The sequence below is a fragment of the Eurytemora carolleeae genome, unplaced genomic scaffold (genome assembly GCF_000591075.1).
Source record: "Eurytemora carolleeae unplaced genomic scaffold, Eaff_2.0 scaffold976, whole genome shotgun sequence".
Lineage (NCBI taxonomy): Eukaryota > Metazoa > Arthropoda > Copepoda > Calanoida > Temoridae > Eurytemora > Eurytemora carolleeae.
The window spans coordinates 110,389-129,636 of NW_019396876.1; the positions used below are offsets into that span (position 1 = coordinate 110,389).

Here is a 19,248-nt window from a genome sequence, read left to right on the forward strand (position 1 = left end):
ATCCTGTGTATGCTAGGGTACAGATGTTGTGAAAATATGGAGAACGAGGCTCAAATATTAGAGCACGTCTAGCCTCCGCTGTGTAGAATACAGGGGGGGGGGGTATAAACAATCACGTGAGTTTGTATCCTGTGAATGATGAGCTGGAGGAAACATCTACTTTTTAGTAAGGCCAGGAGTCACCAAAGGGGTGGGGATGCTAAGAGGTTTCATCCATCTCAGGAAGGATATATTAGAACAGGACATCCAGATCTGGATTCGGGGGGTTTAAAATAGACTAAACACATCTGAACATTTCTATAACACAAAGTCGTACTAGTAAAGTCGCATAATTTTGACCTTTTCCTTCCTTTTGCAGTGTCTAGTGAAACTCAGGTTTATGTGCTTATTTCTAATTAGATCAGCGTGAAAGAGATGTGCTTATTTCTACTTAGATCAACGTAAAAGAGATGTGCTTATTTCTACTGAGATCAACGTGAAAGAGATTTGCTTATTTCTACTTAGATCAGCATGAACGAGATGTGTTTATTTCTACTTAGATCGGCGTGAAAGAGATGTGCTTGTTTCTACTTAGATTAGCATGAAAGAGATGTACTTATTTCTACTTGGATTAGCATGAAAGATATGTGCTTATTTCTACTTAGATCAGCGTGAAAGAGATGTGCTTATTTCTACTTAGATCAGTGTGAAAGAGATGTGCTTATTTCTACTTAGATCAGTGTGAAAGAGATGTGCTTATTTCTACTTAGATAAACGTGAAAGTGATGTGCTTATTTCTACTTAGATCAGCGTGAAAGAGATGTGCTTATTTCTTCTTAGATCAGCGTGAAAGAGATGTGCTTATTTCTACTTAGATCAACGTGAAAGAGATGCAATTATTTCTACTTAGATTAGCGTGAAAGATATGTGCTTATTTCTACTTAGATCAGCGTGAAAGAGATGTGCTTATTTCCACTTAGATCAGTGTGAAAGAGATGTGCTTTTTTCTTCTTAGATCATCGTGAAAGAGATGTGCTTATTTCTTCTTAGATCAGCGTGAAAGAGATAAGCTTATTTCTACTTAGATCAGCGTGAAAGAGATAAGCTTATTTCTACTTAGATCAGCGTGAAAGAGATGTGCTTATTCCTACTTAGATCAGCGTGAAAGAGATATGCTTATTTCTACTTAGATCAGCGTGAAAGAGATGTGCTGATTTTTACTTAGATCAGCGTGAAAAAGGATCAAACTGAGGTTGTGAAGACAATTGAAAAAAGTGGTGGAAAGTTAAACAAACCCTGGAAGCAAACAGAAGTTGTAATTCCACTTTTATGGTTCATAATAAAGGAAGTGTCAATCATATTTTACGGAGGGTTTAAAGGGAGTATAGGTGTAGGCTTACGGCGAAAAATAAGCGCTTTTGATTCACAATGGTACCTTACAACTCTTGATTTCTTTACAAGAATTAAAAACGCCGATATATTCCTTTTTTGTTTATATTTATCAAGATTTGAAGGTACTGTAAGCCTCGTTTCATGTGATCCTCCAGACAAAGATGGGTAATTCCCGAAATACAACGATACAATTAAAACCTTTGACTGATCATAGATGGTAGAGAAGTTCACGGTTTTATCTTTAAAATGGTGTTTGAATTGGTCGAAAACTGAAGTGCACGCTAGCGTACACAATTGACTTTACAAATACTTCTCAAAAATCCTGAATATCTAGGTCCAACAAGGGATTTAAAAAATTAGAATTTAAATATTTATTTTCTAGAAATTTTATTTATATTTTAAAAATTCTTGAAATATAAAACATCTTGTAAACAAGGCGTTCAAGGATAAAGTAAACGTGGACACACCATTTACACCTACAGTTCATTTAAAGGGTATGTTTGGGTGTCACTCATGTCACTTTTAAAATTAAAATGAAAGTGTTTAAAGTTCATGTCTCATTAAAATGAAAGTGTTTAAAGTGCATGTCTCATTAAAATGAAAGTGTTTAAAGTAACAGATGTCTCTGTGGTTTTATCTCTGGCACTGAGATAATTACTTGACACAGAATCAGGTTGTAATTGTTTAATTCCTACCAGGAGACAGCTGTTTGTATATATATTTACCCTCATGTATACAGACATGGAGAACCAGGAGGAAACAGCTGTTTGTATATACCCTCATGTATATAAAGAACAGCCAGGAGGAAACAGCTGTTTATATATACCCTCATGTATATAAAGAACAGCCAGGAGGAAACAGCTGTTTATATATACCCTCATGTTTATGAAGAACCAGGAGGAAACAGCTGTTTATATATACCCTCATGTATATAAAGAACCAGGAGGAAACAGCTGTTTATATATATCCTCATGAATATGAAGAACCAGGAGGAAACAGCTGTTTATATATACCCTCATGCATATGAAGAACCAGGATGAAACAGCTGTATATATATAGCCTAATGTATATGAAGAACCAGGAGGAAACAGCTGTGTATATTTAGCCTCATGTCTATGAAGAACCAGGAGGAAACAGCTGTTTACATATACCTTCATGTATATAAAGAAGAGCTATGAGGAAACAGCTGTTTATATATTGCCTCGTGAATATGAATAACCAGGAGGAAACAGCTGTTTATATATACCCTCATGAATATGAATAACCAGGAGGAAACAGCTGTTTATATATACCCTCAAGTATATGAAGAACCAGGAGTAAACAGCTGTTTATATATACCCTCAAGTATATGAATAATCACGAGCAAGCAGCTGTTTATATATACCCTCATGTATATGAAGAACCAGGAGCAAACAGCTGTATATATATACCCTCATGTATATGAATAACAACGAGCAAACAGCTGTTTATATATATACCCTCATGAATATGAATAACCAGGAGGAAACAGCTGTTTATATATAGCCTCATGTATATGAATAACCAGGAGGAAACTGCTGTTTATACATATACCCTCAAGTATATGAAGAACCAGGAGGAAACAACTGTCTATAAATACCCTCAAGTATATGGAAAACCAGGAGGAAACAGCTGTTATTTTGGGCTCATTTATCGTCTAATATAAGTTAAGTCTAATATAAGAAAGAACAAGTAAATCAATTAATAAAAATTACCAAGTCTATTCCAACATCTGAGATTTTGTATCGATAAACTTTAAGATTTACATAAATTTTTGACATTTTGTTTTTGTTGTTGTTTTTGTCATTGATGTTGTGTTGTTGTTGTTGTTGTTGACAATATATAGAATGAAGATGGATCCCTGCATGGCATGCATATGAATAACCTATGGTAAGGTAATCTAGACTGTAGGATGAGGGATGAGGGAATTAGCCTCTTTCCTTTTCTCTTTTATGCTAGAAATTATACAGGATCGACAGAGGATGGTGGACTAAAGAAGAGAAACATCCTAGTTACCCTAACTCACGATGTCCTGGTTAATATATGAGTCAAAACCGCTTTTCCCTATAAAATACAGATTCGTCGAATTTTTTTTAAACCCTAAATCCTGAATTCTGAATCCTGAACCCTGAACACTGAATTCAGAAACATTGAGCACTGAGCTCTTAACCCTAAACCCTAAACCCTGAACCCTGAACCCTAAGCACTGAACTCTGAACCCTGAACCCTGTACCCTGCACCCTGAACCTGAACCCTGAATTCTGAGTCCCTGAACCCTGAACCTTGAACCCTGAACCCTGAACCCTAAATTCTGGACCCTAAGCACAGAACTCTGAACCCTAAACCCTGAACCCTGAACCCTGAAATCTGAACCCTGAACCCTGAACCCTGAACCCTGAATTCTGAACCCCTGAACACTGAACCCTGAACCCTGTACCCTGAACCATAATCCCTAAATCCTAAAACCCTTTACCCTAGACCCTGAACCCTGAAAATTGAACCCTGAACCCTGAACCCTGAACCCTGAACCCTGTACCCTGTACCCTGAACCTTGAATCCTAAAACCCTAAACCCTGAGCATAAATTCTTGTATTTAAAACTATTCCAGGATTCAGTTAAGTACTTAAACTATTCTCTGGAGATGTTGCATCCACAATCTTTATCCCAAACCAGATTTCAACCTTGTTCTAGAATATTTGTAACATAAAATACTAACCTTCCCCCTCTATCCCACCATCTCCTCAGCCCTCCACCCCCTTGCCTATTTAAAAGACTACGAACAAAAATGGCATCCTAATTTTATCTCTGAAACACTGAAACTAATCTTCTATTCTTGAAACTCCACACAAAGCGCGAACTGAATTTTTTTTTTCTGAGCTTGATATCTTCTTTTTATTTGAAATGGAAATTTATTTTCAGCGCCTCGGGTCTAAACTTGTGATCTCAGAGAATGCAGGAAATCCGGGGAAACATCATCAAAATGTTTTAAAAGTTTGAGACTTGATGGATTCCAGGTTCTTCATTTTAATTTTATTTTCTTTTCGTGGATTTAATTCTTTAATGGATAGTGAAGTAGAAAACCAGCGCATTTACTCACTGTAAATTCTATTTTTTTTAATTATCTTTGCAACGTGATGTCGTTGACCTTTCATATTTCAAACTATGTTTATAAATTCTCTTGAATCTAATTGTCAAAGTTTAAAAATATCAAAATTTACATCATTAGGTGGAAAATATGGGAATTCTGCAATTTGAGTGTTTGGCTAGTGTTCAAAAGTATGCAGTTGAAAATTGTTTGATTGAAGACATTTTAAAGGCAAAAGGCCACTTACAAATCTATTATATTTCTGCCTTTCTAAAGGGCGTAAACAGGTTTCAATCACTTTTTAAATGCGAATCATTTTGTTGATTATACAGTTAATGATAAATACGTTTGGAAGCAAAAAAATTAATTAGAGAAAGGGAAAATAAATATAATCAAAAGTTGTAATTTCATCTAAGGTTCAGGGTTACCCACAAAAGATGAGACTTCCTTGCATGTAGCGTTATTGTCTGGTTTAATCATTCAGTAAACCATCAAAATAATCAATTGAGTGCAGAAACCCAAAAAACAAGCTTTGAATCGTCAAATTTTTAGATTTTTGGGTCGTCTTTACAGTTTCATCCTTTGTGGGTAACCCTGTGGCTAACAATTGAATAAATATTTTATAATATTTTTTTGTTTGATTATAGGTTGATAATAGAATTCAATTGGTTTCAAAGGAAGAGTTTGATAATAAAATTCAATTGGTTTCAAAGGAAGGGTTTGATAATATAATTCAATTGGTTTCAAAGGAAGAGTTTGATAATAGAGTTCAATTGGATTCAAAGGAAGAGTTTGATAATAAAATTCAATTGGTTTCAAAGGAAGGGTTTGATAATATAATTCAATTGGTTTCAAAGGAAGAGTTTGATAATAGAGTTCAATTGGATTCAAAGGAAGAGTTTGATAATAGAATTCAATTGGTTCAAAGGAAGAGTTTGATAATAGAATTCAATTGGTTCAAAGGAAGAGTTTGATAATAAAATTCAATTGGTTCAAAGGAAGAGTTTGATAATACAGTTCTATTGGTTCAAAGGAAGAGTTAGATAATAGAATTCAATTGGTTTCAAAGGAAGAGTTTGATAATAGAATTCAATTGGTTTCAAAGGAAGAGTTAGATAATAGAATTCAATTAGTTTCAAAGAAAAAGTTTGATAATATAATTCAATTGGTTCAAAGGAAGAGTTTGATAATAGAATTCAATTAGTTTCAAAGAAAAAGTTTGATAATATAATTCAATTGGTTCAAAGGAAGAGTTTGATAATAGAATTCAATTGGTTCAAAGGAAGAGTTTGATAATACAGTTCTATTGGTTCAAAGGAAGAGTTAGATAATAGAATTCGATTGGTTTCAAAGGAAGAGTTAGATAATAGAATTCAATTGGATTCAAAGGAAGAGTTTGATTATAGAATTCAATTGGATTCAAAGGAAAAGTTTGATAATAGAATTCAATTGGTTCAAAGGAAAAGTTTGATAATAGAATTCAATTGGTTTCAAAGGAAGGGTTTGATAATAGAATTCAATTTGTTTCAAAGGAAGAGTTAGATAATAGAATTCAATTGGTTTCAAAGGAAGAGTTAGATAATAGAATTCAATTGGATTCAAAGGAAGAGTTTGATAATAGAATTCAATTGGTTCAAAAAAGACGCAATTTCCAGCTTGATCCTTTCCGATCCTATAGCAATACCTTCTCGATTCACAACGGTACCATATCAACCTTTGTAAAAGAAAAAGTTTGGAAGAAAACCTATTTTGAAATAAAAAAATTTCGGTCACGGCTTTTTTATTTGTACCTTGAAAATTCTAGCAGCAGAGATAAGACAATAGTTTATAAAAGTATCTCTTTTAAAGGGACTGTAAGCGAAATTTTATATTTTGTTACTTTTATTTAACCGTGCTTTTTTATGAAGATAAAGGAATTGAGTCTTTGCCACTTACTCAGATTTTCTAATCCTTATATCTACTGAACCAAATGTCGTATATCTTATATATTTCAAACTATGATTTCTGTTATATCAAATAATCTAAGTTTACACAATCAGGTTGCAAAGATATAGGGATTAGAAACTTTGAGTTTGTGACAAAGACTCAATTCCTTTGAAGTTCTCCATCATCGTTGATCTGTCAAAGTTTGAATGCTGTTAACTGTTTTAGAATATATATGAACTGGTCTGTATTGCAATCATCAGATCTTGGACCCGCACATAATTACATTTCTTCAGGTTTAAACAATAAAATCCAATTATCCCCCATTTTGTTTTGGCCAAGAGATAGCAACTGCAAACTTGGAAGGGAAAAGTCTCAATGTTTCAAATTCATTTTTAAGGCTAAAGAATTAAAGATAAAACATTTTAAGATTATTTTGTTACTTTTGAAGAGTTTAATTCGGAATACAAGAAATCAAATATAATTTAAAGATAAAAATTAGGTTTTCCAAGTCTCAGTTTGGCAAGCATAATGTCTAAAGTTTATTCCTCTGGTCTACCCCGTGGTCCGACCCTGGGCCGAAATGTTTGAGAAGAAATGAGAATATTAGAGAATGTGTCCAGAATACTTTAACCAACTAGACAAACTACAGTATTCTGTATAGTGAATATTAGAGAATGTGTCCAGAATTCTTTAACCAACTAGACAAACTATAGTATTCTGTATAGTGAATATTAGAGAATGTGTCCAGAATACTTTAACCATCTAGACAAACTATAGTATTCTGTATAGTGAATATTAGAGAATGTGTCCAGAATACTTTAACCAACTTTAAACCGCGGGATTATTTTTTATCAAAAACATGAAAAAAATAATTTTAAATTGGAAAATTAAAATTTAAAAAAATAATTCCCTTTCCCCATAAAAAAAAACTTCAAAACCCATATTGAGGTAAAAATATTTTAATTTTCATCTTCATTTATTTTTTAATGACATCAAATTTTAAGTTCAAACATTTGTCCCCCCCCCCTTCCAGGAACGCCCCCTCCCCTAGAAACGCCCCCTACTGGTATATAAAGTTGATCAAGTACAAATTTTATTTAGTTTACTCACCGTATGGGAATAATCCTACAGTAAATAGAAGAGTGAGCTTAATCCAGTCCAGTCCACGCTTACAAACCCGTAGCATTGACATCCTACAAGATAAAGTATCATTAGTATTGGTGTTATCATTTACACATACAAAACCTTTAGGAAGCATTTTTAGAGATTTAACAGCATAATACGTTAGTGCAATTTATACATGAAAGAGAAATCGAAGACTTTAATTATTGCTAGGTTTACTATTTCTAACTATATGTTGGAAACATTTCTCTCATTCAAGCATAACTGACCAACTAAAATATGTGTTGTGTGAAATATTCTAAAATAGAATAGAACCCATCTGTCATGCTCTAAAATGAAAAATTATTAATATAAAATTTGAAAATGTGCAGCAATAAATCTGAAATAAATCTGGGACATTTAGATTGTTTACAATTTATGAATATGCTATGGAATAATACAAGCTGTTCCACGAAGAAAGATTTATTCAATTTTTATTTGGCTGTCTTATTCACACAGAAATCGAATTCAGAGACAACATTGATAGTTGTTTCTTTGCTGTGCTATTTATTTATATTGTTTACAAGATTATATTTAACTAGTTTGGGAACCCAGCGTTGCCCAGGGTAGTCCAAGTAAGTCCCGCCGTTTATCCGCGCTTTGTCGTAAATTACGATTCTAGCTTTTTCCCCCCAAAAATTGATCCAATCAACTAGTATCTCAAAACCAAACTAAGAATATTTCAATGGTGCTCCCGAGTTTCCTAATCAAAATTTGAAGCAAATCGGTCAAGGAGTTCCTGAGCTATGATCGGACTAACAAACAGACAGAGATTACGACTTTTTAAATATAGATGCAAAGGACCAAACATGACCTTGAGGTCCTGGTATTTGGAATTCATATTTCGTTTTGTTCTTTAGATTAGAGTGCAGTGATTCTTATACTCTGCTAACTCCGAAATGGGAAAAGTAAGAGTAAGCAACCTCATATTTTTATTCTTTTATGTAAATTCATATTTGCATGACAAGAACTGCAGAATATACAATTTTTTACATTTTTGTAGATTTCTGTCTTTAGCTTACACATTTTTTAAAACAACTTTATATTAAGATCGTAAAATGCAACCTTCCTACCCTTCATTAGAAAAGAAAAACTGCAATGAAAATACCAACAGAAAGGTTTATTCGACTGTGATGAAAATACTGATAAAAATGTGTATTCTACTGATAGAAAATACTGATAAAAATGTGTATTCGACTGAATGAAAATACCGACAGAGAGGTTTATTCGACTGTAATGAAAATACCAACAAAAATGTGTATTCGACAGAATGAAAATACCGATTAAAATGTGTATTCGACTAAATGAAAATACCGAGAAAATACCGTGAAAAATGTGCATTCGATTAAATGAAAATACCGACAAAAATGTGTATTCGACTGTGATGAAAATACCGGCAAAAATGTGTATTCGACTGTGATGAAAATACCGACAAAAATGTTTATTCGACTGAATGATTATTTGAATGAAATCCAACACCTTTACCAATACCATATCTGACTAGAGGTCTTCTTGCATTCATTCACATATAATTATGTAAACATTAAAACTTCAGAATGCATTTGTACTTCTAAAAGATCGTGTTTAAAAATTCGTAATTTAAAAATAAACATCTACTACATTTGCCTCCAATCAAGACATAAGAGAAAGGTTAAATGTACCCAAAATACTGGCACGATTTTGTGACCCCATAGCTCCTCTTGCTTGGATTTTAAGTAAAAAACATACTAGCTTATTATGGCTGCATCATAAAATTTTAGATTTTTTTATTTCTTTTCAGAAAAAGGAGCGATGACACTAAAGTTTTCTCTTCATAATATTTTTTTCGTTTTTTCTTATGCATTTCTACTTTCTTCATTTAATTGTCCAGCCATTATAAACACATTTTTCGTTTCATATTTTTGAAAAATTAAATTTTCTACAGTTAAACCTTTTTAACAACTTAAACCTTGGCAGAATAGTTTAAACCTGGAATAGTATAAACCCGCTTCCTGTAAACCTACAAATCCTAGATTTCTATACAAGTTTCTAGTTTCTAGTTTCTAGTTTCTAGTTTCAAAACAATTTCAACATTTTAAATCAAACATAAAATGCTTTATCCCTAAAATCCGAAGTTTTCAGAAGATACAGATATTTACCGGGTACCGAGGAGGAGGGGGGGGGGATAAATATATACATGTGGATGTGCATTATGTAAATTAAAGAGGATGAGTTATACAGAAAATATTAGAGGGGGGGGTATAATTCTAACAAAAACCACATATATTTGATAAATTACAAGAATAAGGTATAAACACTGCACAATTAACATTGCGTGGTAGTTCAAGCTTTTTATAAGATTTTTCTTTTTTAAGATTTTATTAAAAACTGGTTGATCTTCAGTTTCATAATAGGGAGAAATCAGATGTTAAAGGTGTGAGGGAGACAGGGTGTCGAGGGTGGGAGGACATGGCAGGAGATTTGGTATCGAGGGTGACCCCCTCTTCTCCCGTCCAAGCCCTTCCCCCTCTTCCCGTGTTAAATCAGGGTCCAAGGGTACTGCTGTAGAGAAATTTATTAGTAAATAGAGAAAAACCGGTCCTGGGCTCCGGCTAGGATAATGTCCCTGCTGGATTCTGGAACCAGTTCTTATAAGCACAACAATTTTGCCCAGAAGTTTTTTGCCGAGAGGCCGGAGAAAGATGGAGAGAATAAATATTTTATGTTCTAAACATTTCTTTGCAAAATGTTGAAAACATTGCAATAGTCTTTTATACATAGAATACTCAAACAAAAATATTTAAAAGAAAATATATATTCTAAACTTGTATCTACGCACAAATATAGAATCTTTATAGGGAACTTAAAAATGTAGGTTCCATTTAAAGAAAGAAATTGAACACTTCCCTCAAACTCTAATTTTGTTTTGACCTTTATAAATAACTAGGATTTTAGGGCGCCAATTTTTTTTTCAATTGTGTACATTTTCTTTCTGTATGGATTGTAAAATCTTACGAAAATCGAGTTTTGTTGGAGGCAAATGTTTGAAATTTTGAAACATTTATAAACCTTCCCTGGGGTCATGTGAGTTCAAACACAAAATTTGGGCCCGATCGGTTCAGCCGTGTTGACGTTTATTGGATACAAAGAGACAGACAGTTAAACACCCAGACAATTGGAAAGTATGAAAAGAAAGAAAGTTATTTGCTTTTAAAATAAATCCAAATCCAGTTCCACTGTACACAGTACTCTTAATAGAAGGAGATAATCCAGTACCACTGTACACATTACTCTTAATAGAAAGAGATAATCCAGTTCCACTGTACACATTACTCTTAATAGAAGGAGATAATCCAGTTCCACTGTACACATTACCCTTAATAGAAGGAGATAATTCCCGTGTATCGTTTGTGTAGATTTTGATTTTAAGATTAAAAAATGGATATTATGAAGAAAGTAAATAAAATAATATTTCATAACAAAAATATTGCCTAAACACTGCATAATCCAATGAGTGAAACCCAGGTTCCGTAACTGGTTTTCATAACTATACCATTTCTTAAGTTTTTGGCTCAGTCTGTATGTGTAATGTACACTGATCAGCTTTCTCTAACTGATTGAAGGCGTTTCGGAAAATGAACCTGAGCTTTCAGTGTTTAAAGTTTCAGTCTCTTGGTTGATGTTTCTTACTGAGGCGTTCCGGCAAATGAACCTGAGTTTTCAGTGTTTAAAGTTTCAGTCTCTCTTGGTTCATGTTTCCTACTGAGGCGTTCCGGCAAATGAACCTGAGTTTTCAATGTTTAAAGTTTGAGTCTCTTGGTTGATGTTTCTTACTGGGAAAATGTAAACACTAGAGTGTAAACATGAAAATGAAATGATGTTTACAAAAACATTTACTCAACAAACACAAAAAGACACAGTTTGGTAAACCTTGCATATCTGGGTCTTCACAATATGGTAAATTTTTTACCTAAAGCGTGAATTTGAGTTCTCCTAGAACGGATACATGACTGCTTGACAATCTTGTACTAGCGTGTCTGTTATTAGAAAACAACTTGTGGATTTCTACAGGATATTCCAGAAATTCAACTCTTTTCAGATAATCTCGACGTCATCGTAAAAGGTACTGTTTTATCTTTAGCTATTCTGTTAATTAAAGCTTGCAATATTTTTATCCTAAAATAAATTGCAAAACGATCCAAAACTAGTGTAAGTAAGTGGCTGTTCTTACATTTTTCCAAATTCTGACTCGAAAATAAAATGTGGGCAAAAAACCAACCAACCCAATGCACATCTCTAGTTGTATTCTTAATTATAAAGAGTTCCATTTGAATTTCGTGGAGATCTTTTTCAGGAAATAACTAGACAGTGAACCAATTGTTTAAGCTCTCACACAAAAATCGATGAGAATAAAAAAACTTAAGCAAGTGCTTTAGAGTTCCAAATGTTAGAAAAAGAATAAGCTAATTAGTATTTAATTTATTCATTTTAAATTTTGATTTATATTTAAAACAAGCAACATTATAGCATAAATAAATAAATCTCAAATTCTTTGTACCACTCCATTGATTTTCTAAACATTTATGTTTAAATATATGTTAGCTGTATTTAGATTTCTCTAAACAGTTTGTAGAATATTCTCTCCAAATCATTGTTTACGAGACAGCGGAATCCTATACTGCAGGAATATTAATGCAATCCAATGCAAATTAATGCATCTAATGAAATCTGAGATAATGTAATTTGATTAAGTCAAACCTTATCTTCAATTAAACCATTAGCTTAGCTCTTAAACATAATTCAATGAATTTGAGCAATGATTGGTTCAAATTAAACAAAGGAACCAAGTTGTTTTGATTCCACAGAATTCATAATATGAAATATCTATTTGGTTGTAAACATATTGGAATTAACAAATTAAGGTTTAATATTTTCAACTTTATTTTAGTATTTTCCTTTCGTGAATTAATTTTCATGTTTTTCTCGTGGTTGTGGTTTAAAATGAATCGATTTGTTGATTAAAGGTTGGGTTTAATATAATGCTTAGTGTTCAAAGTTTTTTTTTATTTATCTATCTATCTATATATAAATTTGGCTTGTCTGTCTGTTTGGGTGTCTGTTTGTTTGTTTGTTTGTATCCAATAAACGTCAAAACGGCTGAACCGATCGGGCCCAAATTTTTTGTGGGACATCTAATGACCCCAGGGAAGGTTTATGAATGATCAAAATTTCAAATATTTGTCTCCATCAAAATTTGATCTTCATTAAATTTTTGAAAATTTTGAAAATCCACGAAATTTTTTTGTTTTGTTTTACGATGTACACAAAGAGAACATGTTCACAATTAATTTAGAAGATGGGCGCGAAGCGTCCTATAAGGCTAGTATAATAAAACAAGACATTCGTATATATATATGTTGCCTATATATAGCCGGCCAAACGGCTGGACCGATTGGGCTGAAACTTTTTGTGGACACTCATGGGTAGCCAGGGAGTGTTATAGGCTATAAAAAATTCGATTTTTTTCATTTTTTAAAACATTTTTTTCCGGGCCCGTTAGCTAGTTTCTTATAAAATATAAATAATGAAAATAAATGTTTAATGATGTGTGCTTTAAACTTTACAATTGCTTGCGCTAATTAAACTTTAACAAATTATTGTACACGGTTCAAATGTTTCTACCTTTGATGACTGATTTTCTAAAGCATTGGAGTTAAAATATAATTTATTGATTCTGACTGCAATCTCTAATTTTCTAATCTTTATATCTATGCAACCTCAAAGCTTTGCTATTTAAAATGTTAACTATTTGATCTGAAAGAATTCATTTTTGAAGTATCAAAAGTCTACTTATTCTGGTTGTAAAAATATAGGTATTAGAAAATTGCAATTTTATAAGGTTAGTAATACATTTCCTTAAATATGAAAATTTCAGGTTTCAGCCAAGTCAAGATATATTAAAATCTTATCTAGATATCTATCATAACTCCTTTAATAAAAAAGCTATAGCTATAGAAAAATGTTTTGAATTTCTATAATATGTAGCGGAATAAACTTGCTAGTTGCTATCTTATCAAAACAAGAGGAGCTACGTGGTCACAAATTCGTACCTGTAATAAATTTAACCCTCTCTTTCTGTCTAGTGGAGTGTGCAGAACCAGAGATGAGAGAGTTACTGAGATCGATTAACACCTATAATAAGCAATATTTTACACAGCATGTTCTATTGTGTACAAGTACAATACACGACCAAATAGGAGACATACGTATTCAGGAATATTCAAGGATCCTTTGAATAGGAAATGCAAAATCTTTTTAAAATAGACAACTTTAAAAACAAGTGGCCGTAAGATGTCAGTCAAAAAAAACATTACATGGAACCGTAGCATGGCGTGCCGGGACACTATAGGCCTGCTCAGCCTATCCAGGTACAGTGTATGAGCAGTCTTTGTAGTCTGTGGCAGAAACTTAATTCGATTACCCAATAACCATCTTCTAACTTCGTGAACAACTAATGTCCAATGAACTGTAACAGCCTTTATTGATGCTGAATGGTAAAAGAAGGAATTTCTTTCCATTGAGTTTGGCCCGACTATAAAAGATTTATGTTGGATGGGCACACCACCACCCCACCTGTCAGCTCTCAGTAGACTACAATCAAAGAGAATAGATAAGTATAGAATGGAATTAACTCGAAAAAAGTGTAAAACCGCCATTTTGTTGTACTGTTTCCATACTGCAGGTCAGGTGTACTTCACACAATTTAACCTATTGAGCCCTGGAACATCTTACTTAGAAAAAATTTCTGAAAACTATTTAATCTTCTCTAAATCAATTCTCGAACAACATTTTATGCATTCCCGAATTCATTTTAGCATTAACTTAATAAAAAGAAGAAATAGTTACGGATATATCCAGGGATCATACTGTATTATTGTGATTTACAGCATGTACTTTGTGAACATTCACATGAATTGTACACTTTGAACACTTTTTGAGGCTCAAAGGAACTTACAAAATTCATACCAAAGGGATTTTTCCCTTCTATTCTAATCTCTATTCTGTGGCTACAGTTCAGTAGATTACTAGATAACAAAATAGAGAATGTTTCTTTTCAAAAACTGGTATTTTATTAAAGGGGATGTTGACATAAGTGACCCTTCGGTTATATAGAGTGTCAGGTCTGATTAACAAAGTTCCTTTTAACCCGTTATCTAAGTAACAATTAGAAAAACCTCGTCGTCTTTTATCTTGAAAAGTGTTGAATTCTGATTGTTATCTTCATGGCATCAGTAGCAACAATTCCGCAAGACAACACAATTTAAAATCGTCAATTTTTACTTTAAAAAACTAATAAATCCACCTTTTTTCGCCAAAAATGTTTTAAAAAAATATACTTTGTCTGTTCTTTTTTAAACAATAACCGGCAAGGTTTTTTCTTAATTAGAGTTGTCAGAGGGTAGGGGGGTTGTGTTAAGTAGGGGGAGGGATATTTCTCTGGTGGTCAGAGGATTACTAGATTACAAGAATAAAGGATATTCCTCCCTTTTCTCAATAGTTTCCCCAACCTTATCCTCCTCCCTCCTGTTTACTCCCATCTATGTGATGTATTAATCAGTCAGAAACCTTATCCTCCTCCCTCCTGTTTACTCCCATCTATGTGATGTATTAATCAGTAAGAAACCTTATCCTCCTCCCTCCTGTTTACTCCCATCTATGTGATGTATTAATCAGTCAGAAACCTTATCCTCCTCCCTCCTGTTTACTCCCATCTATGTGATTAATCAGTCAGAAACCTTATCCTCCTCCCTCCTGTTTACTCCCATCTATGTGATTAATCAGTCAGAAACCTTATCCTCCTCCCTCCTGTTTACTCCCATCTATGTGATTAATAAGTCAGAAACAATCAGTTAGCAAATCGATTCAATCCAGGTTTTCTACTAAAAATGCTAAAGGAAGAATATTGTGATTTTTGTTGGTCTATTTTTACTTGAATCCGTTTTTTCTTTTTTTCTTGAGGCAGTTTAACTTGTATTCTTGATTTTATTCTTTAAGAGACTGTTAAGGTAAATGAAAGGGGGTATAGGCTCAAGCCTAACAATTTTAGGAGTTGATTGCAACCAATAATAGTTCTATCTAATGTCCCTATCTCGCAAGATTGATATAAAACTGTGCCCAAGTTTTGCAAAAACTCATATATATATGTGATATGGTATTTGAATAAAAATTTAAACAGAAAATATTCAGCGAATTCGGAACGAATCTGAAAATTATGATAACCCAGAGGTCCCTAGAAATTTTAGGCAAGCTCCTAATATGAATTGCATGTTCAATTTGCTATTATTGAATAGACATTATACTTTTGATGACGATTTTTGACCGCAAGGTGTCTCTGCTCTCATTATTTCAGGGATTTTACTTGGCAGAGACACCTAGCGGCCAAAAAAATCATCATCTGCAAACAACTCAAGTCAAGTCATCTCATCTAATTACCTTGTTTATTTTGTTGTTAGCAGCCAAGAGATGATTAGGATACTTTTAGCGGATCATCTAGGATGGATTCATCAGATCACGTGGAAGAGTTTCATTAGATCATCTGGGATGGTTTCATATAATCTATGAAGAAGAGGCTTTTACAAGATCAGCTAGGAAGGCTTTCACTTTATCATCTAGGAAAGTTTCACCAGATCATCTAGGAGAGTTTCACCAGATCATCTAGGAAAAGAATTTTATCTTTATCTTGAATGTAAGTTTAATGTAGACTGTAGAGTAGAATGTAGAAGGAGGAAACTTTCTATTACGTGAAGACAATTAAACAGTTGTAATTGGTATGAGGGGAAGAAAGGATGGGTTGAAGCTACTGTAGTATATTGTATATATATATATATATATATATATATATATATATATATATATATATATATATATATATATATATATATATATATATATATATATATATGTATATATATAGATATATATATATATATGTATATAATCTATACATTGTAATAATTGTAATCTTAAAAAGAATAGAATGTAACGTTAAATAACAGAAGATACAATGCTAATCATATTGTCAAATATTCTCCGACATATTCTCAATGAAGGACGAATAAATAGCTTCTGCTCCGGGTTCAGTACTATAACAGCTCTATATTCAGAGTTAAAAGTAGCTGTGGGTACTCTGGATTACTCTATAAAGATTCCTGGTTGCAAAAACTAGGAAAGTACTTGGAGTGACAGGTTTAGAGAGAGACGGGACAGAACAATCTTATTAGAGGAGAACAAGAAGAAAATTATTGGAATTGCGATCTAGTCGGGACAAGGAGGGAGGAGTCCAGAGACAAGAGAACTATGGAGGTGTGGTCCAGAGACAAGATAACTATGGGAGAAGGGTCCAGAGACAAGAGAACTATGGGAGAAGGGTTCAGAGACAAGGGAAATTGGGAGAAGGGTCCAGAGACAAGAAAACTATGGGAGAAGGGTCCAGAGACAAGAGAACTATGGAGGTGTGGTCCAGAGACAAGAGAACTATGGGTGAAGGGTCCAGAGACAAGAGAACTATGGGACTGAGGCAAGAGACAAGGGAAATATGTAGGAGGGGTTCAAAGACCACGGCACTATGGGAAAAGGGTCCAGAGACAAGGGAACTATGGGGAGGAGGCAAGAGACAATGGAATTATGGGAGAAGGGTCCAGATACAAGGAAACTATGGTTCAGGTGTCCAGAGACAAGGAAACTACTAGGAAGGGGTCCAGAGACAAGGCAACTATGAGGGGGTCCAGAGACAAGGCAACTATGGGGGAGGGGTCCAGAGACAAGAGAATTATGGTTGAGGGGTACAGAGACAAGGGAAGTAAGTATGGGGGAGAGGTCCAGAGACAAGGCAACTTTGAGGGAGTGGTCCAGAGACAAGGGAACTATAGAGGGAGGGGGGGGGGTCCAGGGACAAAGGAACTATGGAGGAGGGGTCCAGGGACAAGGTAACTATGGAAGAGAGGTCCAGAGACAAAGGAGCTATGGTTGAGGAGTACAGAGACAAGGTAACTTTGGTTGAGAGGTACATAGACAGTGGCACTATGAACTAACAGGAAAGAATACAGAGACAAGGGAACTTTGGTAGGAGGGGACGAGGAAACTAGGGTAGAAGGGTGCAGAGACTAGGGAACTAGCAGAAAGATACAGAGACTTGGGAACTAGCAGAAAAGGGTACAGAGACTTGGGAACTCACAGAAAGANGATATGAGAACATACTTGAGATATAAGAACATACTTGAAATATAATTGAACATACTTGAAATATAAGAACATACTTGACATATTAGAACTAAACTAGAGATATGAAACTAAAATAGAGATATAAAAAATTGTTAATTTTATCTTAAATCTAAATGTGTAAAAGATCTGAATATGTGTATGTACACTGTACAGTGTACAGTATACAGTGTACAGTGTACAGCGTACAGTAGAGATATGAAAACTTGATAAGTTTCATCTCTTATCAAAATGTTTAAAGGATCTCAATGTGTGTTTGTACACTAGAAACTTTGGGATGTACAAGATGAATTCGCGATTAAAATTTCAAATGTTTAAACTAGAACGTAGAGGGTAGAATAGAAATAAAGTATTTTGGTTCAACCCTGCTCTAGGTGCAGAAAAGGTAGAGAGTAATAGAATATAATTAAGCTATTTGGGTTGAACCCAGCAATAGGTACAGAAAAGACAGAGAATAGAATAGAACCTATATATGTGGGTTCAACCCTGCTCTAGTTACAGAAAAGGTAGAGAGTAGAATAGAAATAAACCCAGCTCTAGGTAAAGAAAAGACAGAGAATAGAATAGAACCTATATATGTGGATTCAACCCTGCTCTAGGTTCAGAAAAGACAGAGAGTAGAATAGAACCTATATATGTGGGTTCAACCCTGCTCTAGGTATAGATAAGACAGAGAGCATAGACTAGAACCTATATATGTGGGTTCAACGAAGCTCTAGGTACAGAAAAGACAGAGAATAGAATAGAACATATATATGTAGGTTCAACCCTGCTCTAGGTACAGAAAAGACAGAGAGTAGAAGTTAAATATGTGGGTTCAACCCTGGTCTAGGTACAGAAAAGACAGATTGTAAAGACTAGAACCTATGTACAACCCTGCTCTAGGTACAGAAAAGACAGAGAATAAAATATAACCATATATGTGGGTTCAACCCAGCTCTAGGTACAGAAAAGACAAAGAGTAAAATAGAACTAAAATATGTGGCTTCAGCCCTGCTCTAGGTACAGAAAAGACAGAGAATAGAAGTTAAATATGTGGGTTCAACCAAGCTCTAGGTACAGAAAAGACAAAGAGTAGAATAGAACTAAAATATGTGGGATTGCCCCTACTCTAGGTACAGAAAAAGACAGAGATTGGAAAAGAATCTAGATATGTGGGTTCAGCCATACTCTAGTTACAGAAAAAGACAGAAAGCGTATAATCAAGAGAAACTTAAACTTCTGCATTAAACCAACAAACCAGCAGAACCAGGGTAGCCTTAGATCAACGTTGAGATTGCATTTAAATCTTCTTCAACTTAAATACCATATTCAAATTTAAACCCCTCAGAAATAATATTCAAACATAATCTTCTTAAACGAGAATAAGTTTATGTCAATTAAACTAATAATGTACATGAGTGATGTAGAGGGGGGGGGGGGGGGGGTAA

The 19,248-nt window shown here is 33.9% G+C and overlaps 1 protein-coding gene across 10 annotated transcripts in view; it reads right to left on the bottom strand.

Annotated features, from left to right (window-relative positions):
- Window positions 1-19,248, bottom strand: part of LOC111709624 (neuronal acetylcholine receptor subunit alpha-7) — a 60,828-nt gene that overhangs the window by 40,534 nt on the left and 1,046 nt on the right. For 9 of the 10 annotated variants that reach the window (XM_023483374.1, XM_023483367.1, XM_023483372.1 and 6 more), the window contains exons 2-4: window positions 16,034-16,255; window positions 13,651-13,732; window positions 7,511-7,593 (exon numbers count right to left, since the gene is read on the bottom strand). In XM_023483374.1, coding sequence (XP_023339142.1) covers window positions 7,511-7,592 — 82 coding nt within the window. In that variant the 5' untranslated portion in view covers window position 7,593; window positions 13,651-13,732; window positions 16,034-16,255. The remainder of the gene's footprint in view (window positions 1-7,510; window positions 7,594-13,650; window positions 13,733-16,033; window positions 16,256-19,248) is intronic. The other variant, XM_023483371.1, reaches the window with a different exon arrangement.